The 13,164-nt window shown below is 42.4% G+C and overlaps 1 protein-coding gene across 1 annotated transcript in view; it reads right to left on the minus strand.

Moving 5' to 3' along the window:
• ITIH5 (inter-alpha-trypsin inhibitor heavy chain 5) overlaps window positions 1-13,164 on the minus strand; it is a 49,987-nt gene that overhangs the window by 29,586 nt on the left and 7,237 nt on the right. The window contains exons 3-6 of the mRNA XM_074573221.1: window positions 11,601-11,764; window positions 10,274-10,381; window positions 9,502-9,752; window positions 379-548 (exon numbers count right to left, since the gene is read on the minus strand). Coding sequence (XP_074429322.1) covers window positions 379-548; window positions 9,502-9,752; window positions 10,274-10,381; window positions 11,601-11,764 — 693 coding nt within the window. The remainder of the gene's footprint in view (window positions 1-378; window positions 549-9,501; window positions 9,753-10,273; window positions 10,382-11,600; window positions 11,765-13,164) is intronic.

The following is a 13,164-nucleotide window of genomic DNA, read 5'->3' on the forward strand; positions in this document are numbered from 1 at the left end:
GGAGCGTACTGGAGCTCTCCACATTGCCTTCCGTGGTGGACATTGGGGTTTCCTTCCAAATGCTCTAAGGGTATAACATATGTTCCCAGGGATTAGAACCACAACGTACATTTGGGCAATTGGCCTTGTATCCAGCCAGTATATTGAGAAACTGAAAAACAGGTACAAAAAAGAAACTCGGTGAATTTCTGTACATGTGATTTTTAAATCCATCTCGCAGCTGCCAACTGACTGGTTTTATTTTGGATAGTTCTTATAAGATGAAGAAGTAGCCTTTCACTTGGGGAACATTTTCTAGGACATCTGGAGCATGCAAAGCAATTGAACCACCTCAGGTATAGTTAACAACAGAGAAAAGACGAGTCGTGTGTACAGTACCTGAACATCACCAACACTCAGCTCCCTCTTGACATCGTATCTAATTATGAAATCTCCCAAAATACCATTTCGGGCGATCCTGGTTTGCTCGACAACACTGGGATTGAATGTAACTTTAGCTAAGGTTTTGGTATGTCCAACTACAGTAGAAGGAGGAGGAGAAACATCACCTGTTGAGATAAAACCACAATCTTACAAGTTTTTCCCATTGTCTTACAGATGTCTAAGCACAGCACATACAGTATTAGCATGGAGTCAGGTGAACTAGCATAGTTACATACTGAGATTAAAGATTCAACTCACCAGTGATAAGAACTTAATAACCTGTGGGATTTGGTACATAAGAGGTTAATAGTGCTGATGGCCCCTTATCTCCTGTGCAAACCCTGGGGAAGGAGAGATATCAGCCGAAAGAGGGAGTCTTGTGGTGGTAGAACGGTCCTGTTTTGGCTCAAAATTTCAGATAAATGGCAGATAAATAGCAGATAAATGGCAGATAAATAGCAGATAAATGGCTTCAGCACAGAATCTTGAATGTCTTGGTGCCCAGAGTGAGACTTTGTGCTTAATTATCCACAAAATTAATATTAAAGTTGACATCCGTAAGTATGATAATGAGCAAAAAGAAGTACATACTAAACATATATGACTATAGCACCCAACTCTCTACCCAAATCACACTAAAATGTCACCCAAGGGAGGGGATCAGATAAGGTTAGGACATAAAGGGCAATAAGGAGGTTAGCTGTATGAAGAGATCTCTCCAAGGGAGAAGAAACTTGAGACCTAGAAAAGACAGTTGACAGGCTGTGCTCCTCTTCCCCTACCAAGACAGGGATGCCTTCTTGGTAAAAGTATTGTGCCTTCACCTCGGGATGAAGAACTTCCAGGTTAGCATTTATTTGTTGACTCATTTATTCATTGACTCATTTATTCATTTATTCATCTATTTTGCTAGCATTATTGTAGCATATTAGCGCTATCGCAGCTAGTGCATTTATCAACCGCAATTCTGAATCTGTTATATCTGTCACTTAAATAAATCATTTATCTTTACAGCTTTGTGATGCTGTCTCAGGGAAAGCCCTCGACAGGGTTTTGAAAGAGGCAAACGCTGAGCTGTCTTAGTCAGAGCCCTCAACTCTGAAACAGAACTGTTTCAGTGAAGGCCCTTGGCAGGACCCTGAAACAGAAACAAGACTAAAACCCTTTTGACGTGACATAACCCTTCCCCTCTAAACTGAAACCAACATCACAATGCCATCAGGGATATAAATGTTTAGGCAAAATTCCTGTGCTCGCTTCTGTTTGGAGGTCGCTGAACTCAAAGGCCAGATATTCTCTGTATGACTGCAAACTGCTTTCTGTATGAACACACAACTTCAGACACATAAGTGGTATGTATTCCAGCCAACTCTAGACATGAAGAACGCAGATCCTAGACCTGAGATCCTGCCAGTCAATGCAAGTATGATTCATTTGACCTGTTTAAACATTTCCTCTAGGATTAGATGAATCATATGGCAGATTTCTCCCTATTGATTATAAAGAGTTCTTGAGGCGACTTGTTCAGATGAACTTCGGGCATGTGAGGTGGGACTGATCTGACTAATTGATCACTTGATCTGACAAGCGTCTTATGTGTAATGTCTACATCCAAATATCTTACCTGCCTTTATGTTCAGCAAAGAGTTATCAGTACAGCTGCTGCAATTTCAGTCTTTCTGATTGAGACAAAATCCAGCACTTGCTAGTGCAGTCGTGCAAACTGCATCCTTGAGATGTAACTCACCCTAATCTCCCTTCCTGAGTCAATGAAGAGAGCTGTGCCTTTCAGAGAAAGCAAATAATTTAGGTCTGAGTCACCCTGAAGGAACCTCTGCTTGTCTTGTTAGCTGTGTTCATTTGCTAAAGTAAAGGGATATGAAGATTCCTTGTTGTTTCCCTGTGTGGCCAAAATCCCACCTTACTCTCTTTTGGTGTGGCAACTCTTCATTCCCTTTGAACCCTAAAAACCCTTACATGAGATTCAGCAAAGGTCAGATTTGGCCTTGGACTTCCCCAGATTTTGAGGTCTTTCCCCCGTATCCTAACTAGCTACTGAAAACATCAAAATAGATTCTCAAATGATGTTTTTCTTGGGTGATTCAACTCTCACATTGATTATTCCAACGCTTCTCTGAGGCAAAGAAGTTCTATTATATCCGCTCATGTGCTGATTAAAATCGATGGGAATAATTATACTGTGTGGGGAGGTCTCACGTCCTTGCCAAAGATGGACCAAGAAGTCTGTGGTATGGCAGGGAAAAGAAAAGATCGGTGAGATTCAGTTCCAGTTTAGGTGTTCACAATGCAAGCACCTATGTCTGAGCTTATTTTCTAGGCTCCCATTATTCTCAGTGGAGATCGGGTCAAGAGTGTCAGGGGATATTAGGGTATGATACATCTGGTCAGACACAGACATCTGCTTTAGGATAATTTTAATTATGTGCTATACCCCATTAACAATACTGATCACAATGACAAGGTGCAGGCAGTCGTGGAAAGCTCCTCTCCAGGGCTTCCTTTAACACTGTCTATGTAACAAGGAGTGGCATTTCTCCACCTTTGTAAAGTGCTTTGAGCAGCATTAGAGGAATGCAACTTGACGTCTGTATGCAACATTGAACACAATCCACCTCACATCCAGATCCCACAGGGATTTACAAAATCAGATCCATATGATTATGTCCATTTAACAAGTAGGAAAATGGAGGCGTGGAGTGGTTACCTAACTCACCTGACTTCCCACAGGTTAAAGTCCATAGAAATGCTGGGACTAGGGTTCTTGTGTGTTTATAAAATTATTAGCCTAGCTGTGATCTTTACTTTAAAGTGCTATGCACAACGTAGACTCCTCTAGGCAAAGGAATGAAAGTAAGAGTCATAAATCACTAGCACTCTAGGCTGTTACTTCCATGTTGATTTGGCTTTACTTTTATAGCTGTCCTGTGAGCTGTGAGGACATTTGAATAGACAAGGCACAAGACTGTACTTTTGAGGCAGGGAAGGTTTTTCTCATAGGCTCAAATTCTACACAAATAAATTAGAGCTGGAGGACCTGCAATGTGAAACAAACTCATCAGCAAAAGTCTTGACCAAGAAGGCTGAATGACAGATATTACTCAATTTCAGTGAAGTCAAGAATTGACCCTGCATCGTGGCTTCTCTGACTATGCCGATTCCAATCCATCCATCCTGGTAGAGAGAGAGGTCCCACACAGTACACTGGAATCACTTAAGGACACTAGTGTTGGATCTTAAAAGCGGCTTATAAAATGATTACACAGAGCTTTGACATTTTTTCTGAAACCTGTGTGCAGTTCAGATTTCTTCTGGCACAGAAAAGTCATAAATCAATAGCTCCATAGGATTTTACCTCAATCTTGATTTGTTTTTACTTTTAGAGCTGCCCTTTGATCTCATGAATCAACAGATGTAATATGTTTTTAATACACAATGCATCAGTTTTGCTTGTATTGGCCTTCCTGGATTTTCCATCTGCCTTCTATCACTTCCAAAATCCCATTTAGCTGACAGTGTGTGAGAAATGCCTAGAATTCATAGAAATGGCTTCACAGTTCATTTATATTTTCTGATCTATTTGAGGGTTTCACATTACTCCTCCTCAACTGCTAAGAACTGTCATCGGTAAGGCTGCCTGGCCATATCATATCAGGGTTAGTGAAAGTCAGTCTCACACTGGAAACAGGTCTCCCATTGTGCCAACTGCAGATGTGCATCCATGGCTGTGGCCTTTGGACTTCACTTCTGTATTTCTCTGCCATAAGTACATTGATGGGTTAGCAGAGTATGCTGTGAGCCACAACAGCATGAGTTCCAGTCCTAGCATTCCTATGAACTCCAACCAGAACTCCAACCATCCGAAATCAGCCAAGTTAGGTAGCCGCTCCGTGCCTCAGTTTCCCCACCTGTCAAATGGGCATAATCACGTGTATCCAGTTTTGTGCAGCACTGTAGAATCTAGATGGGATCATGTGGATCACACTGCACTCCTCTATTACTCCTCAAAACAATCTTTGGAGGTGAGATATGTCATCCCCTGGAGCCCCTGGAGAGGAGGTTTCCAAGGCTCCCTCACATAGCTATCATTAGTGACAAGAACAGCTGGGGAAGCTCCCCCATCCTCTTCATAGCCACTCACCTCCCATCTCCAGGATAGAGATTAAAAACAAATAGACCTTTTCTGGTAGAAGAGGTCCAAAAGAACTTTTTTTCCCTCTGGAATAATAGAAATCAGATCTGCAAGGCAGGTTGTATAATTTATCCCGTGTTCTCAGACCGAATCCCTTCCTACTTGGTTTTATGACATGGTCTGGAAACACTCCAGACCTTCAGTAATGGAAACTCAGTACCTGCCCTTGCCAGTCCTCTCCAGAGTATCCCTTTTTCACTGTCAGACATTTTTAAGGTCTAATTTACATTTTTCTTTCTGAATTATAAAGCCTTGACTTCTTATTCTTTCTTTTATTGACACGGAAAACATAATATTCTCTTCCTCCTTGCAGCAGCCTTTTATATATTTAAATACACTAACTACGTCTTCCCCTGGGTTTCTTTTTTTTAGGCAGCACTTGATATCTGGATCACAATTACTCTCCTCTGTTTATTGGCCCAGTTCTTTTCAAACAAGTGACTGAGAGAGGAAAATCTATGAGATATTCAGAGTACAGAGCGTGGATGAGCTCCAAAGACTTGAGTTGGTCGGTGCTCACACTGAGGTAGTTAATAGGGCCTTTAGACAAACTTTCTACCAAATTCAGATAAAGAAAGAAACAGAGCAGGAAAAAGCATTTTTCATACGAAACTGTAGTCCTCACATGATGAACAGTCAAAACTAAATTATTTTGGAGACTGGCAGAGTCAGGATTAGAGCTCAAATGCCAAGTTCATCCTCCACTAACAGGTGGAAACTTCTAGACAACTGTGATAACAAATAAAAACCTTTACGAGAGCTATGACTTTGACGAGAAATAGTCATTCTCAGGCAGCCTACTGTCTCCCTGCACAAGTCCATGACTAGTTCTCACACCGCTGAGCTGGAGGAAAAGGATGAGGACAGTCATCCCTGAGGATGCTGGGAAGGACATCATTCAGAAAATGGCTCCATTCTGAGGTCACCAGAGAAGACCAGGATCATTAGCCTCAGTGTCTCCTGTTTTGGGGTTTTTATGTGACAGAAGACATCACCTGCACGTGACAAAAGATCACTTTCCAAAACTCACGTGCCTAATATCTTCCTTTGGGAAAAATACAACTCCCAGATGGAGCTGTTTATACAGGAGTCACTGTCAAAGGAAATATCCTGGAAAGACATGTCATCCCAGTTGTCTCTGCTCCATGTTCAAAGAGGATGTACGTAGGACTTTCCAAGAGCCTCTATCTGTAGCAAAGCACAGCTTGACTTTTCATAAATCACTGGAAATTTGTGGAACCAAGTCCAGTCTTTGTATCTTGGGCCCCTACAGCCAAAAGCAGGCAGAATTGAACTCTTTACTGCTTCTGCTCCTACTGCTGTGATTTCTGCGCTGTTATATCAATGGTAACAAAAAGCGTCCTTCACTCTTTCTCATCAAGGGACATCTTCTGTATACAGGTCTTTAAGTTTTATCTCTTCTGTTCATCACAGGCTGTATGGATATTATCAGTTTGGCTGCAGTCAAAAGTGCAAATCCTAAAAGATCATTAAACAGAGAAATGTTTTTTCCACTATGGTTCCTGCATGGTACATTGATTGGCTCTACGGACGGCATGTAGAAAGCACCACAAATGTAAGAAGACTGGTCCATGAAATAAGACAGATCAGCCATTCCTCCACTTTTGGCCATCTAAACTATTGTTATTATTTTTTTTCATTAGTTTTGCAAACAGCATTTATTGACACAACAGGTGAGCATTTCAGTTATGATCATCAGTCACTGCTGGTGCTCATCATGTGGAGTTGTTGATGGCTCCAGAGCCAAAGAGATTTGATTTTCAGCTTAATTTTCCTATCCAACACTGAATCTTCAGGACTGGTACTCAGGAAAAGAATGTAGTTTCTTATCCAGGTCAGTCAGAGTCAAAAGTATCTAAATGACTTGTGAAGCTACATCCCATCCTCAACAACGGTTTCAGGTTGGTGGCGCTTTGGACATATTACTCGGATTGTCATTTAACTGATGACTTAATGTCACAATACATATTTCACCCAATACTCTCAATGTAATCTATTAATACTCAAAAATAAAAAAATCTCACATTTAATCATTAACCATGAGATACTACAGACATCTTTGTAGACATAGGAAATTGAGGAAGAGTGTTTTCATGCCAGATTCAAACTCAAACCAGTGAGACAGTACCATTTTCCAATGTGCAAGACTCTGTTCCTGATTTGGTCATTTTTTTAAGCCATGACCTCTCATTTGGGGCACCATAGGTAACACAGTATGGCATTGCCTGGTCTGGCATCCTTTGCTGGCCACTTATTTACTAGATTGCTGCCGAGCTTTCCAGTCAAATGATACTGAAGGGTTTTAAGCCACAGGAATCTGAGAAGAGACCAGCCACTGTCTTTTTCTTGGTTTCTCCCAGTTTGCAGACTGTCTGCCAAGCAGCCACTCTGACCTGGCACGCGATTTACTTGTCTTTCATTTAAAAACCCACAGCCTTCTCTGGAGGTCTCACTTCGTGTGCAGATCTCTTTAGTCTTTGGGTGTCATATGAGCAAGAAGGCTTCGCAGGAAGGATCTAACGACTCAGATGTTTTGCTTTCTGGATCAAGCTTGAGAGATGACAGCTGACTGGAGTACACTGGCTTTCCAAGTGCAATGCTCCTTGCCTTGGCCTTGCCCTCCCTAGGAATATTCTCATGGTATTTCCATTTGTGTTTAGGAAGGCAGGAAGTTCGTGTTGTCTGCTCCAAGTATGATTTTGCCAGCCAGAAGAAGTCACAAGCAATAAATCCCTCCCATCCAAAACAAGCCGTCCTTCTATGCAACCTCTATTAGACCATTCTGAGACCATTCTGACAATTTTTTTTTTGTTCTGGCTGCTCATAATGTCCTAATCTCCTCATCTTGCTTTAGATCCGAAAGAAGATCAGCTAACCTACGGAATTCATTAACCCTATACACTCATCTGAGTGGCACTCACCTGAGTGGCACCAATGAGGACTTGATCTGGCAGAGGCACAACCCACTCCTGACTGCCCGTGGTGGACCCCAAAAGTGTGTTTGTCATTTCAATGACTTACATAGCAGTGATTTCACCACAGCAAACAGATTTCACCAACTGTATAGGGCGACTCCAGATAGAAAGTGTCTGTAATTGAATTCTGAGCAAGGACAAAGCATGGGGAATCTGAGCTTCAGTTGCATTGCCCATCCTGCAGTAGGACACCTATTTTATAGACATTTTACCAGCTAGGGAGAATTATGGAATCCTGGAGCTTGGGCCCATTTTTATATGAGCTGTTTTAAATCTAAAGCACAGTGCCAAGAATGATCAGCACTCACAGACTGCAGTTTGGCCAGCAAGTTACGAGAGTTTTCCCTGTATGTCATTTATGTATAGGAATTTCCATACCATACTAGATCAACAGTGCGTCTGCTCTGCTTAGTCTGTCTCTAACCTTGATCTATGCCAGATGTTTTGCAGGAAACCATATACCACAATGCACTATGATACTCCCTGTTAGGTGAAAGAGGTTTCCTGTCCCTCGTGTTGAGGGTCAGAGCACATTTATCACACAATACATGGGTGGACGGCAGAGGGACTAATTAGCTGTATGAGGCTTGACCTGAAGCTAGTCCAAGTCACTGAGAGCCTTGATTTCATTGTGATTTGGATGAAATCAGTAAGATCACGCTGAGCAACCAGTTTAACTCCAGTTCACATGTTTTAGGGTCTTTACCTGGCAGAAGTGAACAGCTGCACTGATTTTGCTGGCATTATGTCACTTAGAGTAACTGAGGACCAAGTCCCACAAAACTCCACATCCTGCTTCCAGCTCCGACTCACCCTCTTTTTTTTGGTGAGAGGTTTTGTCAACATGTAGCAATCACAGTGTCCTGTGCTCCTCACTGTTAGTTTACAGTAGAAAGATTACCTTTACACTGTCTGAACAGAGAGTGAGGATGGTTGGGGGTAAGTATAGATACTCAGATGACACTTAGTATTTTGGCAAAACATGGATTTTCCTCTTGGAATTTCCCATGTTCTAAAATGCAGGATTTCCTATCTGCCTTGGCATGGATGGATGGAAAAAACAATTCACTTAAAATAAACAGTTCCCAGGAGAAGTGGAGCCAGGGAAGAGCCTGCTGAAATGAGCACAAGGCCTGAAGGCCCAGTTCAAAGTTTGTAAAGACAATAGAAAAAAAAATATCCTACTGGCTCGGATGGGATCAGCCCTATATTCACTAAACTTCAAAGTTCTCACATGCTTGTGCACAGATACCACATAGTCATCTATAGAAAATAGAACAAAAGCCATCAGCCTTTATGATAAGTCTGAATTTCCACCACTGAACCGCACAGAGTTCATAATCCTGAAAACCCTTTCACACAGCCATTATAGCAGGTCTCATGAACCTGGAGATTTCCATGCCAGTGAATGAGACATCTCTAAATAAGAATCGCTGATGACCCACAATGCTTAGAGACGTGCTTGTCACTCAAAGGCAGACACCTCTGGGGTGGAATGTACCTGGCATACAGTGAGTGAAGCAAGAGTTTAAAAGGGAAAGTAAGAAATGTATCTTTCTAAATAAAGTCGTAGTTGGAATTTGCCAGAATAATTTATGCCTAATGAGCTGCTAACATAATTTTTCTTATTGTCTTCATGAGATGGGTCCTCTAGTTTCCAATATAGTCTTGATCCTAGACAGTGCTGCTTTAATACCGTGTTGGGGTTTTGTTTAATGCCTCATTTGGAGAGGAGCTAAAGTGAATGAAACACCAATCTACACTCTTATCCAAAATTGCCTTGGAGAACTCCTAACACTGCCAGTCCTGTTCTTGAGAAGTGATTTAGGACCAACAAGTAACAGAACCACGGGTCATAAAATCTCTCCTTACCTTCAACTTTCCCATTGCCTTTATGTTTGCTGTTTCGAAGGGGAGGCACTTCCAGTGAAACTATGCCTGAGTTCTCCAGGATGTTCACCTCCACTCGTAACCTCCCCACCAGCTGCTGGGGCCGGATGCTGACTGTATACTCGTATTTCCCCAGTCGCCTTTGCAAAAGCTCTTCATAATGCAGTAGGAACTTGGCCTGCATCTTGCGAGGAATGAAGACAGAAGCTTTGAATGTCTCATAGCCATTCTCCCTGGAAGGAAAATCCAAAGACACCTTCACACCCCATACACATCAGGTACCACCTCCTCCGGTGAATGATGAATCTGGATTTTGTTTATCAAATATAAATATTCCCTATCAATAAACATGTGAAACCAGCAAGCAAGAAAACATCCTAATGCTTCACAAAGCATTAAGCATGTAGGAGGTTTCCACAGGAGGAAAAGTCTTAAAAGATGAGATGACTTCTTATGGAGACGAATACGACAAACATGTTTAACATGGAACAGAGCTAAAAGAAAATCTGTCTCTTGGTTTCTTACACAGAGGATTTGCGTCTTGGATGTGAAAATGCTGTGTAACAGGGCTAGAAAATGCCACATGCAACTTTACATGACTTGAGGTATGGGAATGACACTAGGCAGCGTGAATAACGTTCTACTTAGTTATTTCTTCCTGTAAATCCATGGATGGGCATGCCAAAGCACCTGAAATAAAGATGGAAGGAGAGTACGTCTCTTCACAGAACACAGACAAAGGCCCAAAACGTACCTTCCATCCGTAGGGCTCGGAGGTTTCTTGTCCCTTGCTTTGTCATCACTGCTATGTTTCTTTTCTTTCCCTGTGACCTCTCCATAATAAGTCTTGTTGCCGATGCTCCTGGAGAGACCAGAGATGGCAGCATGACCACTCTGCACCCACACAGAGTGACAGCTGTACAGCTTGCTGTAGAAGGGTTCACAGACTGTGCACACGTGAATAGGCTACATGTCATGCTGGTGTAACTCTCCTTGAGTCCACTCGAGTCACTGAGACAGACGCTGACTTAGAAGTTCCCTGTCTGGTTATACCAGCAGAGTTCATTTTTAGTCCAGGAGTTTACCTCTCTAAAATGCCAGTTCAGTAGGTAATCTCCAACTACAAGGGTGCAAACCACAAAACAAAGCAATTGCCAAGAAACCCAAGGAGCACTTTTTTTTGGTCTGGTCTCAGATCCACCATCTCTGTCAATAGACATGACAATATTCAGGATGACTGCTCTCAGTTAGCTGCCCCCCTAAATAAAATGCTTCTCGCTGGGAATGAGTTACAGGGTCATAAGGAAACAGCCCTTAACTTACATTTTGGCTGGCCAGTGGCAAAAGACTGTTTTTCCTCCTGTTTAGTCCAAATGGAAGTCTTTCTAAAAGAGCTGGTCCCCTATCTGCTATGGTCAGGTCTGAAGCTGTGGCCCCAATATTTACGCATAGGGGGGAACTGAGCATGACCAAACCAAATCAGTTTTTGAAACCAGCAGCTTAATTTATTCCTTAGTCAGTCATTTCGGTATGAGCTTGGTTACCCTCTACTTGCTCTATTATCCACATAGAATGACTAGCACCCCCAGCAGCAAGTGAACCTATCTGCTAGTTGGAGTTGACTCTCCTCCTCCATTGACGGTATGGAGAACCTGGAACAACAAGGAGCTTCTTAGGCACCACTGTCAGAGTTAGGTGGAGTAACTGTGGTGTGCCAGTGTTGCTGAAACTTCAATTGAGAAGGTTTCTGAGGGCTAGGACAGATTTTCTTGGTCCAAATCAAAGAGAGAGGAGAAGGAAGTTGTTAAAAGACCCATAGATGGGAAATAGAATCATTTTCTTCCCCATGCACACTGTGAGGACTTGGATCTTAGCATCCTGTCAACCAAGGACTTGCTTTGTGCTTCAGGGCCATGACCAGTCTTGGATGGAGTATATCACATGTGTGGTTTTATTTTTCCCAAAGAAATGCAAAAAGGCCTTGATACAGTCCTACTGCAGATTAGCCAGCTTTTGAAATCTCAGAGAGCTACCTGTGGCATGGGAGAACCATTGTCCACCCAGCTGTCAGCATTACTTACATGGTAAAGTTGGAGATGAAGGCTGCAGCTGGGATCTGCATCTCAAACACGGCTTCACGTGCCTCAGATCCGCTGTTCACCATTGTGCACGACACCGTGGTGAAAGCATACCGAGAGATGATTGTGGATTTCACAGTGAATTCAGACATCCGAGGCCTGGTTTCCTGTACGTATCAAAAGGTTATCCATTAACCCCGACAGCTAGATAACTCACCCCTTCAGTGTTTCAAATAATATTTAATGTACTCAAGCAAATTACCACCCTATGAGTATTAGACTTGCCCATGAAAAACAGTCAACAGCAGACAAGGTGGGCTTGCAGTCAAAATTTCAGGTGAGTTGCCAAGGTAAACCAGGAGCATGGCACTGTCTTTGTTCACACACAAGAGCAAAGGCCACAGTCATTCTCCAAAGCTTGGGAAGGGTCTGGGAAGGATGAGAGCTCTGAGTATGCCAGCCTTTATGTTGTGAAACACACTGACAAAATCCACATGTATCCTAAATTGCACCCTTCAACTCTGACCGCGTGAGAGGAACAGAATTAGTTCTTTATGGCCTGGGAAGAGAAACCCAGAATATGGCCCCATAGGGTCCAGAACTGATGTCAGAGAAACTGCCCTGTGGCCTGTACACAAGAGCAGATGTAAGACCTCTTGAAAGACTGAGATCACTGTGTGTGAAGCAGCATCTTCAAATTCACACAATCAGATCCGTAAGTTATGTAAACAGAAACACTGCTGTCAATGGAGTAGGTTGAGTCCTCCTCTGCTGAGAATCCATCCTGGAGGTCTCAGCCAATGGATGGAAGAGACTTAATAAGAAACACTGACACTGTGATGTCTCAGGCAAAATATTTTAAGCCTTTTAGGCCACACTGGATTCCTTCCAGTAGAGAAGCAGCAGAGAATGCAATGAATGACACATAATGTAGCAATAGAAGCTGAAAGCCAATTTCTGCTTCTTGGGAATGTGTTTTTGTGCACAAGTCCTGGGTTGGAACATTTCTCCAGTCTAACAGGATTTTTTGACAGCAATGTCTCCATGGAGCTCAACAGTTTTCTTCCTGGAAGTCTTCAGTGTATTTAACCATAAGCAGTCCATGTAAAAAAAATAATTCTATGTGTTGCCTTAAACCGTCAAAGGCTGAACAAAGCAGAAGGAAGCCAAAGAGTAAAATACATTGCACATACAGAGCAACTTCCCTAAGCCAAAAAACCTGAGACTCTTCCTATTGAGGTTGATAAAAAGTCCCAGCCACATAAGACTTGTGAAGACAAGAACATGCTCGTCAGCTGCGCTTCCAGGATTATTTTATTTTTCCAAACAAAAATAATTTTGACAAATTGCTTTATAAAGGGAGCAAGTGTTTGTATGAGCAAGTATGAAACAGGAATGTTTCTGCAGTAGCTGATGGCATCAGAAGCAGTAATAAGCAAGCATCCAACTAACCAAGTTGCTGGGCTAGTGAATTCCAGGCAAACGGAAGAATGAGGATCCACCAGAAACAAGCACAAAACTGTCAATAGACTTAGAAATAAGGCCCCATCTACCTGCACTTTCAAGG

This window comes from Larus michahellis, chromosome 1 (assembly GCF_964199755.1).
Source record: "Larus michahellis chromosome 1, bLarMic1.1, whole genome shotgun sequence".
Lineage (NCBI taxonomy): Eukaryota > Metazoa > Chordata > Aves > Charadriiformes > Laridae > Larus > Larus michahellis.